We start from the raw sequence: 21,068 nt of genomic DNA on the forward strand, positions 1-21,068 counted from the left end.
GGTAGGGGTCTGGGTCTTCAAAGGGGAGGAAGATAATTCACAGGAAAATGAAAAGAGAAGCTGTTTGTTAAATAGGTGTTTATCCTATCATACAGATAAGTCTTTCTGCTGTAGAAAGGTATCTTTAGTAATAGCTCTTTCTGGTAAGGTCCCCATATCTAAATTCTTTTAGGTGGTTCAGGGAGAGGTAAAAAGCTTTTCCTGAATCTGCTGGGTCTTAATTATCTTCAACTAAAAATCCATAAGTCAAAGTGGAATATTTGGGGGTGACTTATTCTGCTTCCCCTCATTCCTAACTCTTATTTAGACTCTATTGGTTTTATCGCATTTGCTCACTTATCTCCTGCGTTTCTTGCTTTGAGTGATTGTCCTCCAACTGAGGAATTTCTTTCCCTTAACTATTCCAACTATTGGCCTGATCAATTACTGGTTCACAGGGCCATCCTGGCCTTCTAAGGGAAAAGAGCTTGGGATCTGAAAGGTGGACCTAAGAGGCAATAGGATCTAAGTAAAACAGCACACTAACTGTGTGTGTTTGAGTGTTTGACACACCAGCTGTGTCAGCACAGCACACTAACTATATATCTGCCAGTTTCAAGCCTGTATTTTTCCCTTATATCTCTTCCTGGAGGCTGTTACTGGCACTTCTGATGTCTGATTGATGTGGCATTCCTTAATTAGATTACCAAAAGTTGGATTTTTATTTTATCTTTGCAGAAAACACAACAGAGGAATTATGCATTATATAATCTAAATGACAACACAGGAAGGATAGAAATATTGGTGCTTGGAAAAGAACAAAATCCAGTGTAAGGAAGGGGACAAACTTCAACTTATATTCTTCGCGCTGTCAAAGACTGGAAAGAAACTACACCTGAAATCTGGAGTTTATACTTTCATTAAGGTGGGAACTTCATGGAGGAAAGTCAGCTCTCCAAAGGGATACTGCTTCGTGTCTGCTTTCAGCAAACTGGACAGGTGCTATTAAACAGGATATGGTGTGGAAGACCCTGATATTTAGCTCACAGAACTTCAGTCAGTCAGCTCAGTTCTGTCTCTCTGTCATGTCCGATTCTTTGCGATCCCATTAATCGCAGCACGCCAAGCCTCCCTGTCCATCAACAACTCCCAGAGTTCACTCAAACTCATGTGCATCAAGTCGGTGATGCCATCCAACCATCTCATCCTCTGTTGTCCCCTTCTCCTCCTGCCCTCAATCCCTCCCAGCATCAGGGTCTTTTCCAATGAGTCAGCTCTTCGCATGAGGTGGCCAAAGCATTGGAGTTTCAGCTTTAGCATCAGTCCTTCCAATGAACACCCAGGACTGATCTCCTTTAGGATAGACTGGTTGGATCTCCTTGCAGTCCAAGGGACTCTCAAGAGTCTTCTCCAACACCACAGTTTAAAAGCATCAATTCTTTTGTGCTCAGCTTTCTTCACAGTCCAACTCTCACATCCATACATGACTACTGGAAAAAACCATAACCTTGATTAGATGGTCCTTTGCTGGCAAAGCAATGTCTCTGCTTTTGAATATGCTATCTAGGTTGGTCATAACTTTCCTTCCAAGGAGTAAGTGTCTTTTAATCTCATGGCTGCAATCACCATCTGCAGTGATTTTGAAGCCCCAAAAAATAAAGTTTGACACTGTTTCCACTGTTTCCCCATCTATTTCCCATGAAGTGATGGGACCAGATGCCATGATCTTCATTTTCTGAATGTTGAACTTCAAGCCAACTTTTTCACTCTCCTCTTTCACTTTCATCGCAGCACTGTTTATAATAGCCAGGACATGGAAGCAACCTAGATGCCCATCAGCAGATGAATGGATAAGAAAGCTATGGTACATATACACAATGGAGTACTACTCAGCCATTAAAAAGAATACATTTGAATCAGTTCTAATGAGATGGATAAAACTGGAACCTATTATACAGAGTGAAGTAAGCCAGAAAGAAAAACACCAATACAGTATACTAACACATATATATGGAATTTAGAAAGATGGTAACAATAACCCTGTATACTAGACAGCAAAAGAGACACCAATGTATAGATCAGTTTTATGGACTCTGTGGGAGAGGGAGAGGGTGGGGAGATTTGGGAGAATAGCATTGAAACATGTATAATATCATGTATGAAACGAGTCGCCAGTCCAGGTTCTATGCACGGTACTGGATGCTTGGGGCTGGTGCACTGGGACGACCCAAAGGGAGGGTAGGGGAGGGAGGAGGGAGGAGGGTTCAGGATGGGGAACGCGGGTATACCTGTGGCGGATTCATTTCGATATTTGGCAAAACTAATACAATATTGTAAAGTTTAAAAAGAAAAAAATGAGCAAAAAAAAAAAAAAGAGGCTTTTTAGTTCCTCTTCACTTTCTGCCACAAGGGTGGTGTCATCTGCATATCTGAGGTTATTGATATTTCTCCTGGTAATCCTGATTCCAGCCTGTGCTTATTCCAGCCCAGAATTTCTCATGATGTACTCTGCATATAAGTTAAATAAGCAGGGTGACAATATACAGCCTTGAAATACTCCTTTTCCTATTTGGAACCAGTCTTTTGTTCCATGTCCAGTTCTAACTGTTGCTTCCTGACCTGCATATATGTTTCTCAAGAGGCAGGTCAGGTGGTCTGGTATTCCCATCTCTTTCAGAATTTCCCACAGTTTATTGTGATCCACACAGTCAAAGGCTTTGGCATAGTCAATAAAGCAGAAACAGATGTTTTTCTAGAACTCTCTTGCTTTTTCGATGATCCAGCAGATGTTGGCAATTTGATCTCTGGTTCCTCTGCCTTTTCTAAAACCAGCCTGAACATCTGGAAGTTCATGGTTCACGTATTGCTGAAGCCCAGCTTGGAGAATTTTGAGCATCACCTTACTAGCATGTGAGATGAGTGCAATTGTGCAGTAGTTTGAGCATTCTTTGGGATTGCCTTTCTTTGGGATTGGAATAAAAACTGACCTTTTGCAGTCCTGTGGCCACTGCTGAGTTTTCCAAATTTGCTGGCATATTGAGTGTAGCACTTTAACAGCATCATCTTAGCAGCCTCCTTTTTAGAAGATACACACCCTGGACACACAATTAAGAGGACATGGACTTCTTAAGGTGGAGACACACCCTGTGATACCCACACAGCTCCACAAACAGTTCATTGGTAACACTGTAAGTCTAATGCAGACAATTGCCTAAAGTCGGTTAAATTATTCTGAAAGATGTATCTTAAAATAGACATAGTCCAGGTATACCTTAAGAACACATTTGTCAGAGGCACTTCAGCCATCCTTACACATAGTCCAGGGAAACTGAGTCAGGATAAACCCTTACTCCTGACCTTTCATCTCTCCCTCATACCAGTACATCCTGCTGCCACTACCTGCTCTTCATCCCATGTCTCAGCACTGTTTGTACTAGCTGCTATCTCCCTTTTTAAGAGTGGGGTGGAGACTTGAGACACTGGTATATGTGCCCTTGTTAAGTAGGAGTGTATATCTCAAGCCAGATAGTAACTTCAGGAGAATTATCCAAGAATGAACAATGTACTGGGAGGAAGTGAAAGTGAAAGTTGCTCAGTCGTGTCCAACTCTGTGCGACCCCATGGACTGTAGCCTACCAGGTTCCTCTGCCCATGGAATTCTCCAGGCAAGAATACTGGAGTAGTTAGCTGTTCCCTTCTCCAGGGGATCTTCCCAACCCAGGGATCAAACCCAGGTCTCCCACATTGCAGGTGAATTCTTTACCATCTGAGCCACTAGGGAAGCCCACTGGGAGGAAAGGAAGAAGATAATTTTATGAGAAGAAAAGAAAAATACACTTTAAGAGGACAGAGTCACTGAAAGCAGAGAAGGGATAACTGATCAGCTTCATCTCAGACCATATGTATTTTGTCTCCATAAGGTTATTAAGGTCAAAAAACTGAAATGAAAGGGATCAATTCAGATCAACTGGTCTAACCAGCATTTAATTGAAGAATACCTGAAATGTACAACCTCTTCAACCAGATTGTGAGTTACTGGAGAGCAGCAGCACACGGGCTCCTTCCTAACTCCAGATGAGTCAGGATATGATAATTCCTGGATAAACCATTCCAAAATTTCAACATGTTATCACAATAAAAGTGTATTTCTCATTTATTGAAGCCCATAGCCAGGTTTAGTTTGGGGGTAATGATAAGGTTCTGCTCTATGTAAATATTCAGGAATATTATAGACATTCAATATCTATTGAATGAAAAAATAATTAATGGAAAATATGTACTATTTGTAGCTATATAAGTTAATATACACTATAAATAACCAAATTCACAGCAAAAATATCAAAGGTTTAGAGCATGAAATGATTGTCAGTCTCACTGATAATTTGAAAAATGAAGCTAATATAAAATTTATTTTCTCATGTTTAACTGTTCTACAAGATAACTAAGGTTCAAAAAGAAGGATTAGAAAAATTTTTCAGTAAAACATCCAATAGTACATATTGGGTTGGCCAAAGAGTTATTCTGGGTTTTTCTGTAGGGTAATGCAGAAAAACCTGAACAAACTTCATGGCCAACCCAATGTTTTCATCTATATGACCCCGATAGTCTATATTACAGATGCTTACTTTGCATTGGCTACAAAAGCCGCCATAGACAATCCATAGATGAATGAGCGTGTTTGTGTCCCAATAAAACTGCATGGTAGTCATTGAAATTTGAATTTTATGTAATTTTCCTGTCACATTCGTCTTTTGATTCCCCCCAAGTATTAAAAGATCTTCATAAGAAAAATTTTGATAATTTAAACTTCATCAAAATAAACATGTCTTTTCAAAAGATACCTTAAAAGCATGAAAAGACAAGCCATAGATTGAGAGGTAATATTTGCTAGCCACATAGCTACTAAGGATCCTAAAACTGTAATTTATAAAGGATTCCCAAAACTCAGTATTGTGAGAACAAACAGTTAAATTTTTAAGATGAGCAAAAAAAAAAAAAAAAGATACACAGGTGGCAAATAAACACATAAAAAGATGCTCAAACTAATTTATCTTTAGAGAAATGCAAATTAGAACTACAGTAAGACACCACTATGCAGAAATTAGAACGACTAAAATTTTAAAAGACTGACCATACCAGTGACAGATAAGGATAAGGGGAAGTTAAGACTGTCATACAATGGTAGCAGGAACATTAAATGGTACACTGCTTTGCAAAAGAGTTGGACAGTTTTGTTTGTTTTTTTAAATTAACATTCACCTACAATGCTAAATTCTGAGGTGGATGCAGAGCAGCTGAAACTCCCACAGATTGCTCCAGGGAATGAAAATTTTATAGTCATCTTAGAAAACAGTTTGGCAATTTCTTACATACTTGAAATACATTTACCATATAAACCAACAATGTCACCCCAAAAGTTTTATTCATTGAATGATAACATAGGTTCACACAAAAATCTGCATGTGAGTATTGGCCTCAGTTTTATTTGTAACTATGCGAAAGTGTCAACAATCCAATCATTCCTCACTTGGGGAATGGATAAACCTCAGTGAGTCCACACGTTAAATAAAAGTCCACACAGCAATAAAAAGGAAAAAACCAATACACACAACTACACTATACAAAGTAAAAACAGCCAGACTCAAAATGCTATACCCATTTTAAATTCCATCTTAGGAAACTTTGGAAAATGAGAAAGTTTAAGTTAAGAGGGCCTTCCCTGATAATTCAGTTGGTAAAGAATCCACCTGCAAAGCAGGAGGCCCTGGTTCAATTCCTGGGTTGGGAAGATTCACTGGGGAAGGGGTAGGCTACCCACTCCAGTAATCTTGGGCTTTCCTGGTGGCTCAGCTGGTAAAGAATCTGCCTGCAATGCAGGAGACCTGGGCTCAATCTCTGGGTTGGGAAGATCCCCTGGAGAAAGGAAAGGCTACCCACTCCAGTATTCTGGGCTAGAGAAGTCCACGGACTATACAGTCCATGGGGTCACAAAGAGTTAGACGGAACTGAGCGACTTCCACTTTAAGCTTTTCTAGATTCCCTACATATGCATTAATATGTATTTGTTTTTTGTTTTCAAAATCTAGGAAAGTAGTACTGATGAACCTACTTTCAGGTAAGGAATGGAGACACGGAAGCAGAGAATGGACTTATGGACACAACAGGAGAAGGAGCGGGTGGAATGAATTGAGAAAGTAGCATCGAATATATACAGTATTAAGTGTAAAACAGATAGCTGTGGGAAGCTGCTGTATAATACAAGGAGCCCAGATGGTGCTTCTTGATGACCTAGACAGTTGGGATGAGGGAAGGGGCTATGTATAATTATTACTGACTCGAGTTGTTGTACACAGAATCCAGCACAGCATTGAAAGCAATTTCCCTCCTATTATAAAATAACTAAAAATAAAAATAAAAAACTATATCAGTGGTTTCCAGGAGCTTGGATTAGAGAAAGCATCAACAATAAAGTGGCATGGGGGAAATTATTTTTATGATGGAACTGTTCTAATCATTAAAAACATGATCTTGCCATTCTGTGTCTTATTTTTCTTATTAGAAAAGTTAAAAAAAAAAAAGAATCCTATCAACCCTCTAGAGCTGGTATAAGATTAAGTGATACAAAGTAATTGCAAAATATCAAGTACCAAATGTGGGATCAACAAATAACACTCTAAGAAAACTATACTCAATATCCTGTAATAAACCATAGTGGTTTATTAAATAATACAAAAAAGAATACATTATTTATATATTATGTATAACTGAATCAGTGTGCTGTACAGCAGAAACTAACATTATAAATCAACTGTACTTCAAAAAAATAAATGTGAAAGAACACACTGTTAAATCAGTGTTAGTTACTTTCTGCCACTGTGAAAGTGAAGTCACTCAGTCGTGTCTGACTCTGCGACCCCATGGACTGTAGCCTACTAGGCTCCCCCATCTACGGGATTTTCCAGGCAAGAATACTGGAGTGGGTTGCCATTTCCTTCTCCAGGAGATCTTCCCAACCCAGAGATTGAACCCCGGGTCTCCCACATTGTAGGCAGATGCTTACCCTCTGAGCCACCAGGGAAGTCACTGTTCTGTAAATTAATTATTCTTCAGTGTTTGCCTAATCCAGGTCTTTGCCTGGAGCAACTTTTTCATAGAATCCACACATGTGCGGACCATGAAGTATAACTGGAGAACTACTGAGCTGTTGGTACCTGAATAAATAAGTGGAACCAGTTATTTCACATCAGAGGGGCTACAGTTACTTTCAAAATGTACTAGTGACTTCAGGCAAATAGCCAAAAGCTGCCTTATTTGGTACACAAATTACCCAATTATGGCCCCTCCAGGAGATCAATTCTGAAAAGATAACATTGTTTTAGACTAAAGCAACTCCACCCTGGGATGGGGGTTGGCAATTGAAGGACAGATGGAATTTCAGTTTGTCTGCCTTCCTCCTGGGTTCTTTGAGCACAGCTTGCTCAGCCTGTTCATTCTTGACCAGAGTTATATCCTGTAAAGATCACACCCAAAGTATAAATTCAAATATTGCTTGAGGCTTAGGTGTCTCTATCTGATTTTCAGGCCACAGATGACTATTTCCTTTTAAGCAGCAAATCAACTCCTAGGGATACACACCTTCAGAAAAGAAAAATATAATATTTATTATTTTTTCCAAGTTATAAAAGTTATAGATGCAAAATGGGACATTGAGATGTTACAGAAAAGTATTAAAAAAATGAAAAGCTTTTCATTTCTAAGAAGTAATGGCTAATAAAGTACACTATATGTGTGTCTATATATACATTTTTCCTTTAATTGTATCTTAGTTCCATAAACATCAATATTAATGACATCCAGGTTTTTAGAAGAACAGCTCTGAGCAGGTTTCCATATATGAATCAGGATTGTGTGGTTGTTCTTTGCTTGACCTTGGTGACCTTGAAGAAGAAAAAGATAAACAACGAGATGAACCTGATTATACATTTCTCCCTTCATTCACACTGTCACATCCCTTTTCCTCTTCCCACCTCAGAGGCCCTTCTCCGACTCTCACCTAGCTTATTTAGTGAATTCCCATCTTTTGAGCCACCACCCCTAGTTCTTTGTTGGAACCCTCAGATGAGATAGGCACTCATACCCAGCATAAGTGCATGTGGACAGGCAGGAGTTTTGGAGAACAAGAGAAAAGAAGAAGGAATTATACTCAAGGCCAAGAGTTGAAGGGAAAGTTCTTACTGGGAGGAAAGGTGGAAGGAATGGGCAAAAGGTATTCCTGGTGCCATGCTGTGAAGGAAAGATTGGGATGTCTCATTGAGAGCCTAAGAACTGGCAAGACTAAAGAGGATGTGCATTTCTGAGTGCTTGGATATGTCAGCCTTTGTATCTGATCTGTTTGCATTCCAGTACAGGCACACCTCAGAGATAATATGGGTTCAGTTCCAGACCACTGTGACAAGGAGAATATTGCAATAAAATGACACATTTTTTTTTTTTTTTTGCTTTCCCAGTACATATAAAAGTTATGTTTATACAATACTATACTGCAGTCTATTAACTGTGCAAGAGCATCAATGTACATAACTGAATCAAAAAATACTTTATTACTAAAAAACATTAACTGTCATCTGAATTTTCAGTGAGTCATAATATTTTTTTTTCTTTTTTTTTTTTTTCTGGAGGAGGATCTTGCCTGGATATTGATGGCTGCCAACTGATGAAGCTGATGTTTGCTGAAGCTTGGGTTAGTGGTGGCAATTTCTTAAATAAGACAATGATGGATTTTGTTGGAATGATTGACATTTCCTTTCATGGAAAATCTGTCTGTAGTATGCAATGCTGTTTGATAGTGTAGAGGAAATTTATCACCCCCAAAAGATGTCTTTCAGGCATGAGGATTAACTTATATTGATTATTTTTTAAGAAACAGAAGCCTCTGGAAATCTTTCTTTTCACATCCCCTTTAGTACCTAAAAGATGCTTGCTCCTGGGAAGGAAAGTTATGACCAACCTAGAAAGCATATTTAAAAGCAGGGACATTACTTTGTTAACAAAAGTCTGTGTATTCAAAGATACGGTTTTTCCAGTAGTCATATATGGATGTGAGAGTCGGACTATAATGAAAGCTGAGCACCAAAGAATTGATGCTTTTGAACTGTGGTGTTGGAGAAGACTCTTGAGAGTCCCTTGGACTGCAAGGAGATCCAATCAGTCCATCCTAAAGGAAATCAGTCCTGAATATTCACTGGAAGGACTGATGTTGAAGCTGAAGCTCCAATACTTTGGCCACCTGATGTGAAGAACTGACTCATTTGAAAAGACCCTGATGCTGGGAAAGATTGAAGGCAGGAGGAGAACGGAATGACAGAGGATGAGATGATTGGATGGCATCACTGACCCAATGGACATGAGTTTGTGTAAACTCTGGGAGTTGGCGATGGACAGGGAGGCCTGGCGTGCTGCAGTCCATGGGGTCTCAAAGAGTCAGACATGACTGAGTGACTGAACTAAACTGAACTTAGCTACCTAAAGAATTTAGTTAAAGAGGCTGTTCCCAGAATAAAGGTCTCATAAGAGGTATCTGCAAAGAATATGGGCTAAGTGTGGTAGAGGAAACTTTGCAGGGCCCATAGAGTAGAGTTCACTCTCTGTCCCATCTTCTCTGGATGTCCAGCAAACATTTGTTTGCTATAACATTTGTTTTTCCATCTCCATGTGAATTGCCTTTCTCCCCAGTGGAGGTCTCAAACAACTACCCCTGACATTCTCTTTTATCATTAACTGCTATGGTATTTAACTGAAAACGTATTTAAATTGAGGGTTTCAGCCATTTTGGTGAGCTATTCATTTTTTCTGGGTCTCTCATGAATCAGTCAGTTCAGTTGCTCGGTTGCATCTGACTCTCTGTGAACCCAAGGACTGCAACGCAGGCTTCCCTGTCCATCACCAACTCCTGGAGATTTCTCAAACTCATGTCCATCAAGTCGGTTATGCCATCCAACTATATAATCCTCTGTCATAACCTTCCCCTCCTGCCTCCCATCTTTCCCAGCATCAGGGTCAGCTCTTCATATCAGGTGGCCAAAGTATTGGAGCTTCAGCTTCAGCATCAGTCCTTCCAATTCAGGACTGATTTCCTTTAGGATTATCTGGTTTGATCTCTTGCTGTCCAAGGGACTCTCAAGAGTGTTCTCCAAACCACAGTTCAAAGACGTCAATTCTTTGGCACTCAACTTTCTTTATGGTCCAACTCTCACATCCATACATGATTATTGGAAAAATCATAGCTTTGACTATACAGACCTTTGCTGGCAAAGTAACGTCTCCATTTTTTTATATGCTGTCTAGGTTGTCGTAACTTTTCTTCCAGGGAGCAAGCAAGTATGACATGTGTCCTCTCCATGTACACATGTTATTAAACTTTTGTTTGCATTTCTCTTGTTAATCTATCTCATTTTAATTCTTATACCAGTCTAAAGAACTTAGAAGAGTAGAAGAAATTTTCTTTTCTCACCAACAATAGCCATAGTATAACTTTTTTCCAAAATTAGAGCCAAACTTCTCAAACCCTGGCACTGTTTTATCAATTAAGTTTGTATAACATTCTAAATCCTTTGTTGTTTCAACAATATTCACAGCATCATCCTCAGGAGTAGATGACATTTCAAGAAGCTCTTTTATTTGTTCACCCAGAGATGGTTAGATAGCATAACCAAGTCAATGGATATGAATTTGAGGAAACTCTGGGAGAAGGAGAATGAGGCCTGGTGTGCTGCAGTCCATTGGGTCACAAAGAATTTGGCATGACTTAATGACTGAACAAGAACAACAAGAAGCAACACCACATCTATTAAAGTTATCATCCGCCGCCACCAAGTCGCTTCAGTCGTGTCCAACTCTGTGCAACCCCATGGACTGCAGCCTACCAGGCTTCTCCATCCATGGGATTCTCCAGGCAAGAACACTGGAGTGGGTTGCCATTTCCTTCTCCAAAAGTTATCATCAAAGTCCAGCAATTCAGTAACATCTTCTTGCTCCACTTCTAATTCTAGTTCATTTTCTACCACATCTGCCATTACTTCCTTCACTGAAGTCATGAACCTTTCAAAATCATCCATGAGGGATGGAATTAATTTCCTTCAAATGCTTATTCATCTTGGTATTTTGATCTCTTCCCATGAAATATGAATGTTCTTAATGACATCTAGAATGCTGAATCCTTTCCAAAAGGTTTTTATTTGACTTTGCCTAGATCCATCAGAAGAATCATATCTACTGCAGTTATAGCCTGGTGAAATGTATTTCTTAAATCATAATCCATGGGATGCAGAATGGATGTTATGTTAGCATGATAACAACATTAATTTCTTCCTGTATCTCCATAGGACATCTTGGGTGATCAGGTGCATTGTCAATGAGCAGTAATATTTTAAAAAGGAATCTTTTTTTTTTTTCTTTTTCTAAACAGTAGGTCTCAGCAGTGGACTTAAAATATTCAGTAAAACATGTTGTAAACAGATGTACTGTCATCCAGGCTTTATTGTGCCATTTATAAGAGCAAAAGCAGAAAAGATTTAGCATTCTTAAGGACCCTAAGATTTTCAGAATGGTCAGTGAGCATTGGCTTCAACTTAGTCACCAGCTCCATTAGCCCATAACAGTAGAGTCAGTCTGTCCTTTGAAGCTTTTAAGCCAGGCACTAACTTCTCTTCTCTATCTGAGAAAATCCTAGATGATACCTTCTTACAATATAAGGCTGATTCATCTTCATTGAAAATCTGTTGTGGAGTGTAACAATCATTATCAATCATCTCTGCTAGGTCTTCTGGATAACTTGCTGCAGCTTCTATAGACGCAACACTTGCTGCTTCATCTTGTACATTTATGTTAGAGATGGCTTCTTTCCTTAAACCTAATGAATCAATTTCTGCTAGCTCCAAACTTTCCTTCTGCAGATTTCTCATGTCTCTCAGCCTTCATGGTATTTAAATGTTAGGGCTTTTCCCTAAGAATGATTTCCATCCAGACCACAAAAATTTTCCATGTTAACAGTAAGGTTGTTTTGTTGTCTTATCATTCATAGGTTCACTGGCATAACATTTTTAATTTCTTTAAAAAAATTTTTGCATTCACAACTTGTCTATTTGTTACAAGAAGCCTAACTTTTGACAGCTTTTTTATTCCTTTCTCACTGAGCTTAATCATTTCTAGTTTTTGATTTAATGTGAGACATGTATAACACTTCCTTTAACTTGAACACTTAGCAGCTTCTATAGAGTAATTAAATGGCCCAATTTCAACATTGTTTTGCCTTAGGGAATTGGGAGACCAAGGAGAGGGAGAGAAATGGGGGAACTATCCATCAGTGGAGCAGTCAGAACACACATAACATTTATCAAAGAAATTCCCCGTCTCATACAAGTGTGCAGTTCATGGCACTCCAAAATGATTTCAATAGTAACATCAAAGATCACTAACCCCAGATCAAAATGACAAATACAAGAATTCAAGAAAAAGCTTGAAATATTGGGAAAATTGCCAAATATGACACAGACACTCAAAGTGAAAAATGTTTTGGAAAAACAACTCCAGGAGACTTGCTCTACATAGGATTGCTATAAATCCTTTATTTGTACAATAAACCAAAGAAAAAGCAAAAATCTATGAAGCACAAGAAAATGAAGTATAATAAAGCAAAGTATGCCCATAGTAGCCTTTGTTAGTATTCAAAGATTTGAATGAATGTGTGAGTTTGACAAAAACCATGGAATTTGTCCTGTAGGACCAATTACCTCTGTTGTTGACCAGCATATGTATCTCACCAAAGGCAGGTAACTTTGTGTTCTGAAAGGCTCAGAGGCATCCTTGATCATTTATTAATAGATCTGAAATGGGCAAGTAACTATCCTCTGAGATAAAAGATATTTCCTCCGTTTTATAGATGATGAATCAGAAGTTTCTAGCATTTAAGTTGTTAGTCAACTAGCAAATTGTATAACCAGTATTCAAAATAAATTTGCCTTAAAAAGTCAAAATTTAATAATTAATCCACCTGATCTGAAAATTCAAACAACTTTATAATATTTAGCTTAGATATAGCTTTTGATAGACTTTCTGAAGTTTCTCTCTTTAATATGATTAAAAATATCCTTAAATGAAAATTAATAGATGTTAATGAAAGAAACTGAAGATGACACAAACAGATGGAAAGATATACCATGTTCTTGGATTAGAAGAATCAATATTGTTCAAATGACTATATTACCTAAGGCAATGTATAGATTTAATGCAATCCCTATCAAATTACCAGTAGCATTTTTTATAGAACTCCAAAGTTTGTAATTTGCATAAAACCACAAAAAACCACAAATAGCCAAAATGATCTTGAGAAATAAAAATGGAGCTGGACAAATCATGCTCCCTGACTACAGACAATACTACAAAGCTATAGTCATCAGAATAGTATGGTACTGCCACACACAGAAAAAAAAAGGCATATAGATCAATGGCACAGGCTAGAAAGCCCAGAAAGAAGCCTACACATTTATGGCCAATTAATTGATGACAAACAAGGCAAAAAAATACAATGGAGAAAAGATAGTTTCTTCAGTAAGTGGTGATGGGAAAACTTGATAGGTATGTCTAAAATAATCAAACCAGAACATTCTCTAACACCATTAAAAATTAAGCTCAGGATGGATTAAGGACTTAAATGTAAGTCTGGATACACTAAAACTCCTATCAGAAATATAGGCAGAATGGTCTTTGAAGTAAGTTGAAGCAATATTTTTTGGATCAGTCCCCAAGAGTAACGGAAATAAAAACAAAAATAACCAAATGAGACCTAATTAAATTTAAAAGATTTTGCATAGCAAAGGAAACCATAAATAAAACAAAAAGACAACCCACAGACTGGGATAAAGTGTTTGCAATGGATGCTAACAACAGGGATTAATTTACAAAATATAGAAACAGCTCATACAGCTTAATATCAAAAAACAAACCCAATCAAGACATGGGCAGAGGACTAAATAGGCATTTCTCTAAAGAAGACATATAGACGGAAAACAGACTCATGAAAAAATGCTCAATATTGTTTACCATTGGAGAAATGAAAACCAAAAATACAATGACTGTCACCTCACACCAGTCAGAATGGCAATCACTAAAAAGTCTTTAACAAATGCTGGAGAGGATGTGGAGAAAAAGAAACCCTCTTACACTGTTGGAGTGAACATAAATTGGTGCATCCACTCTGGAGAACAGTATGGAGGTTCCTTAAAAAAACTAAAAATAGAGTTACCTACAATCACACTCCTGGGCAAATATCTGGAGAAAACTAATTTGAAGAGACACATGTAGCCCAATGTTCATAGCAGCACTATTTACAATACCAAGACATGAAAGTAACCTATACTCCCATTGACAGATGAATGAATAGGGTAACAATGGAATGCTACTTAGCCATAAAAAGAATAAAATAATGCCATTTGCAGTAACATGGATGAACCTAGTGATTGTCATACTGAGTGAAGTAAGTCAGACAAAGGACAAATATCATATGATATCACTTACATGTGAATTCTAAAAAATAAAAAAAAAAGAAAGATACAAATGAACTTACCAAACAGGAAAAGACTGACAGACACAGAAAAAAATTTATGGTTACCAAAGGGGATAGTGGTGGGGGGAGGGAAAATAAATTAGGAGTTTGGGATTAACATATACACATTACAATATATAAAATAGGTAAACAACAAGGACCTACTGTATAGCTCAGAGAATTATACTTGATTTTGTATAATAACCTCTAATGGAAAAGAATCTAAAATGAATATATATATGTGTGTGTGTGTGTGTGTGAATACAATATATAAATATATGTGTGTGTGTATGTAACTGAATCCCTTTGCTGTACACTTTAAACTAACCTACATTTTAAAATATCCTTAAAAATAAGAATGAAGAAAAGGAACTTCACACACACTAAATGACAAGGGTTAGTTATTTCACCTGCTAGACTCTCTGTGTAATAGCAGCAGTATAGTTTTCTTAAAGACTTCTACTTTGGAACAATGATGACCCACCAGAAGATCTCACCTTGATGAAACTATGAATTACAGATCTCAGCTGCCTCTTAGGCCCACTTTCTCCCAATTCAAAGCACACGAGTGTAAGTCTGTCACCCTCGTCACAGTTGACACTGGTTAGTCGCTGTCCATAAACCACGACTTCCATCACTCCTGTATCATCTTTTATTTCATAATATATGAATTCATTATATACCGATTTCTGCAAAAGAAAATTAGCATTCATCTTTTGAGAACTGGATCAGGAATTACCGCTTTGAAAACTTTGAAAAATCAAGAGTGTTAGTGGAAACTTTTCTCTCAGAACAGTTAATACTAGCTGGAGGTCTAGTATTACAGGTATCAAACAGTGTAAGATATCTTGTTCAGTTTATCCTCCCATATAAATTCTCTATCTTTTCTTCCTTTAGGTGTTTGTGTGCTGGGTCATTCTAGAAAAAGGGATTACTTCCCTAATTTTTGCTGCTTCCATCTAAGAATAGCTGAGATTTCTTAAGGAACTTAGATGTGATGTGGTCTGATAAGCATCAGAGGCTTTTTTGGATTTCCCTGGCTTCCCTGGTGGCTCAGACGGTAAAGGGTCTGCCTGCAATGCGGGAGACCCGGGTTCGATTCCTGGGTCAGGAAGATCCCCTGGAGAAGGAAATAGCAATCCACTCCAGCACTCTTGCCTGGAAAATCCCATGGACAAAGGAGACTGATAGGCTACAGTTCATGGGGGTCGCAAAGAGTTGGACACGACTGAGCGACTTCACGACGAAGAACAGAGAAGAAAGGCTATTCCTGTCTTATGATGAGTCTAAAAAAGATTGCTAAAACTCCTCCTTCAGTTGATTGTTATTTCAATATGTAATTCTTTCCTCTATCTTCTGTATCTATTCATTCTTCCCTAATCTGCCCAAATCTTGACTCTAGATCATCTCGTTCCATTGTTCTAGTTTCTATGTCACTTACTTTACTCATCAATTCTGCTAATGCTCATGTATGCACATTCTTTATAATAGAGTGCACAAAAAACAGGGTATAAGTAAAAAGCCACCCTAGAAGACATATATAATGGAATATGAAACATACTTAACATAAAAGTTAGGTCAGCTAAGTTTAGTACTTCTATGAAGTGTTGGGACTAAAATACCTACTCTGATTCTAAGAATTCACCTAAATTCTACCTTTTATTGTCCATATAATAAATTTTAAAATGAAATGACTTGGTTTCTCACATTTTTTCAATATCCATATTTCTCATCTTAATGCTAAAATTTTTGGCTCAACAATTTTTTGATGAAAGAATGTGAAGATGTGAGAATACTGTACAGTTCAGATGATCAGAATCTTAGCTAATTGTTGATAAGAGCAGATTCTAGGGCAAAGCAGTCTATTGATTTCTCATCTTGTTTGTCACAGTTGAAATCCAAGCTTGAAAGAACAATTCTTTATTCACAAATTAACTTAAACTGTCACTGAAAGGAGTGTTCTCTCTGTGTTAACATGTTAATAATATGTTAATAGATAAATATAAATATAAATTCTGCACAGGATGGCTGTGAATGGGTCAGTACAGCTCATAAAATACTATGATTTCTGGTGAATCACTTTCTTAAAAACTTGCATGTTGTTATGGCAAGAAGAATGTTAAGAAATTATCAGCCCTATATTCTGAAATGAAAGACTGCACCCAACTATCCCTGGTCAGAAGGGCTTTGAGTTCCTATATTTATGAAGTTAACTATATTCATTTGGCAGTTAAGACTTGAATTCTGGGATTGCAAAAGAAATATTGCAAAACAATGATGTGGACTTACCTTATGCACCACAAAAACCCCATTCACAAATGTTCCTAGGTCTTGCAGATAAAGATGACTGATTTTAGGAGTTGCCTTTGCCTTTTGAATTAGGCTTTTAGAGATCTCCATCTTTCGGTCAGGCTTAACATCAGACACAGATATGACATTGAACACTTCCAGGAACCCATTGCGGCCAATATAATCTGATATGGCAATGGCTTTATTGGGGATGAACTTCTCCTTCAGGGCAGCATTAAAAATCTTCACTTGGAAGAACTGACTTTCAGTAGCCACTGTGGCATGAAACATCCTCTTGCCTCCTATGACATCATATGTAAACGGTTCCGTTGCCTTCAGCACCATCACTTCTTTGGGGCCCCTCTGGAAGCCCTCCTCTCTGGAAGCTTCTTTAGGTACAGACTTCAATCTTGGTTTCTACTTAGAAGTACACACCAAAAACAGGCACAATTAAGAAAAGGAATGCAGTTTCATTCCCTAATGAAAACCATCTATGGCTTAATGTTGAACCTCAATAAAGAACATAATCAGGTAGAGCTTGAGGAAAAAAAAAAAAAAAGACAAAGGTCACTAACATGGTATAAATAAACGAATGGAATAATGGAGAAGATTTAATTGGTGATTTCTCTCTCTTTTTTTTTTTTTCCATTGTTTTATGAGTGTGGTAGGAAGAATATTTTTCTTTAAAAAGTGTTAGCTCAAAAGAAAAAGTATTTTTTTCCCCAAGAAAAGCTATGTAGAGTACAGAGGCAGTAGACAGTAGCAATGTTGCTGTGTAGTGATTCCTAGTAGAGATAAGAATGAAAAAAATCGTCTTAAATTATCCCATTAACTTATTTTAGTGCACGAATTAAGATACAAAGGCTGAGATGGTAAAGCATCTGCCTGCAATGCGGGAGACCCGGGTTCGATTCCTGGGTCGGGAAGATCCTCTAGAGAAGGAAATGGCAATCCACTCCAGCACTCTTGCCTGGAAAATCCCATGGACGGAGGAGCCTGATAGGCTACAGTCCATGGGGTCGCAAAGAGTTGGACACGACTGAGCAACTTCATTTCAGTGATGAAATAGTGATACTATGTAGGCCTTGAGGGGCTCCTGGGCACAAGGCTTTTGTGTCCCCCATTTCTTTGACTATAGGAAGCAGCCTTCATTCAACCTCCATGACCTTCCCTGAGTTCAAACAACTGTTAATTGAGGAAGGAAGTGAATGGGAGACCAAGAAGAAAGAGTCAAGAGTAGCCTTGGGGCAAGATCCTGTTTCCCCATCAAAGGATACAAACAAAAATATCTTTAATCTATTTTGAAGACACTGAATCCTCCTCCAGATGGGAGAAGTTAATTAATGATTAACAATGATATGCTGCCTACAAGCATGTAGATCCCAGACCAGCTGGACTTGAAGGTTGTTGGTGCTGACTCTTACTTAGCTCATCACCAACCCATTAGAGGAATGTCCATGAGCTTATCATGCCTTCTTTTACTATAAAACTTGTCACTGTCTTCCTCAAGTTGAGACATATGGGTTTGAGGGCATTAGCCCACTGTGTCCCCCTTTGCCTGGCAAAGCAATAAAGCTATCTTTTTCTACGTCACCCAAAATTCTGTCTCTGAGATTTGGTTCAGCACAGGTGAACAGAGAAGTTGAGTGTTCTGCATCAGTAGCACTGAGAGTAGAGAATGGCTCCAGTTAGAATCCACTGATGTCATCCCTGTTGGTATTTAGGCACTAAGTCACGTTCGACTCTTTGCAACCCAGTGGACTGCAGCATCCAGGCTCCTCTGTCCTTCACTACCTCCTGGAGTTTGCTCAAATGCAGGCCTGGCATGCTGCGATTCATGGGGTCGCAAAGAGTCGGACATGACTGAGTGACTGAACTGATGTCCACTGAGTTGGTGATGTTATCTAACCATCTCTTCCTCAGCCACCACCTTATCCTTTGCCTTCAATCTTTCCCAGCATCAGAGTCTTTTCCAATGGGTCAGCTCTTTGCACCAAATGGTCAAAATATTGGAGCTTCTGCTTCAGCAACAGTCCTTCCAGTGAATATTCAGGGTTGATTTTCTTTAGGATTGACTGGTTTGATCTTCTTCCTGTCCAAGGGACTCTGAAGATCTCTAGCACCACAATTCAAAAGCATCAATTCTTTGGCACTCAGCCTGCTTTATGATCCAACTCTCATATCCATACATGACTACTGGAAAAATTATAGCTTTGATCTTTGGCAGCAAAGTGATGTCTCTGCTTCTTAATTCAGTGTCTGGGTTTCTCATAGCTTTCCTTCCAGTGAACAAGTGTATTTCATGGTAGCAGTCACCATCCACAGTGGTTTTAGAGCCCGAGAAAATAAATTCTGTCATTTCTTCTATTTTTTTCCCCTTCTATTTCCCATGAAGTGATGGGATTGGATGCCGTGATCTTAGTTTTATGAATGTTGAGTTTTAAGCCAGATTTTTCACTCTCCTCTTTCACCCTCATCAAGAGGATCTTTCCTCTTCAATTTCTGCCATTAGAGTGGTATCATCTGCACATCTGAGGCTGTTGATATTGTTCTGGGCAATTTTAATTCCAGCTTGTGCTTCAACCAGCCTGGCATTTAGCATGATGCACTCTGCACAGAACTTAATAAGCAGGGTGGCAGGATACAGTCTTGTTATACTCTTTTCCCAACTTTGAACCCATTAGTTGTTTCATGTCCAGTTCTATAAAAACCGTTGCTTCTGGACCTACATACAGGTTTCTCAGGAGACAGGCAAAGTGGTATGGTATTCCCAACTCTTTAGAATTTTCCACAGTTTGCTGTGATCCAGTCAAAATCTTTAGCATTGTCAATGAACCAGAATTAGATATTTTTTTTGGAATTCCCTTGCTTTTTCCATGATACAAAGAATGTTGACAATTTGATCTCTGGTTCCTCTGCCTCTTTGAAACCCAGCTTCTACATCTAGAATTTCTCAGTTCATGTACAGTTGAAACCTAGCTTAAAGGATTTGGAGCATAACTGTGCTAACATGTGAAGTGACTGCAATTGTATGGTAGTTTGAACATTCTTTGGAATTGCCCTTCTTTGGAATTGGGATGAAAACTGAACTTTTCCAGCCCTGTGGCCACTGCTATGTTTTCCAAATTTGCTAACATATTGAGTGCAGCACTTTAACAGCATCATCTTTTAGGATTTTAAATAGCTTAGCTGGAATTCTGTCACCTCTACTAGCTTTGTTTGTAGCATGCTTCCTAAGGCCCAATTGACTTCATATTTCAGGATGTCTGGCTCTAGGTGAATGACCATACCATCATGGTTATCTGGGTCATTAAGATCTTTCTTGTGTAGTTCTTCTGTGTATTCTTACTACCTCTTCTTAATCTCTTCTGCTTCTGTTAGGTCCTTATCCTTCCTGTCCCTTATTGTGCCCATTCTTGCATGAAATATTTCCTTGATATCTTGAATTTTCTTGAGGAGATCTCTAGTCTCTCCCATTCCATTTTTTCCCACTATTTCTTTGCATTGTTGATTTTAAAAGGCCTTCTTATCTCTCCTTGCTATTCTCCAGAACTCTTCAACCAGTTGCGTATATCTTTCCCTTTCTCCCTTGCCCTTCACTTCTCTTCTTCCCTCAGCTAGTTGTAAAGCCTCCTGAGGCAACCACTTTGTTTTCTTGCATTTCTTTTTCTTTGGAATGATTTTGAACACTGCCTCCTATACACTCCAGTAGATGTGACAATTTAAAGACCAAAATTAGACAGTCCTTCTTCAGGAAAGCAGTGTTATATTGAAAAAGGACTAATAAGACAGTCATTGGAAGAATCTCATGAATTTTCTGAATGTGGAAATGTCCTGGATAAAGGACATTTTGAAGAGTAACAAAATCAGCCACCCCAAAATATGTTTCCTTGGTACAAGATTATCTTAAACTGATTATTTTTATAAAACACCTCTAAAACCAGAGAGGAAGATGCCTTTTTGTAAGGGAAATTTGTATTTATAAATTAAATTTCCATTTCTAAGCGTGTCTGTTTCTGTGTACCAGGAAGAGAAGGCGGACTCTAAACCTTGGGAGAATATTATCACTAGACTAGAAACTGACTTAAACCTGCATAACAAACATTATCCTTGTTTACCCTGATTTTCCTGGTAACTTTCTTATAACTGACCTCCCACACTTTTCTTTCTACTGTCTTTCACTAAAGATGGTATTTTAAGT

At 38.3% G+C, this 21,068-nt stretch overlaps 1 protein-coding gene across 3 annotated transcripts in view; it reads right to left on the reverse strand.

Moving 5' to 3' along the window:
• Positions 1-7,615: 7,615 nt before the first annotated feature.
• LOC147376807 (interferon-activable protein 203-like) overlaps positions 7,616-21,068 on the reverse strand; it is a 112,923-nt gene continuing 99,470 nt past the window's right edge. For all 3 annotated transcript variants that reach the window (XM_086393518.1, XM_086393517.1, XM_086393520.1), the window contains 3 exons: positions 16,868-17,284; positions 15,076-15,267; positions 7,616-7,916 (listed from right to left, as the gene is read on the reverse strand). In XM_086393518.1, coding sequence (XP_086249644.1) covers positions 7,878-7,916; positions 15,076-15,267; positions 16,868-17,284 — 648 coding nt within the window. In that variant the 3' untranslated portion in view covers positions 7,616-7,877. The remainder of the gene's footprint in view (positions 7,917-15,075; positions 15,268-16,867; positions 17,285-21,068) is intronic.

Source organism: Bos grunniens, chromosome 3, assembly GCF_055505025.1.
Source record: "Bos grunniens cultivar Pamir isolate PY7600 chromosome 3, Bosgru_T2T1.0, whole genome shotgun sequence".
NCBI lineage: Eukaryota > Metazoa > Chordata > Mammalia > Artiodactyla > Bovidae > Bos > Bos grunniens.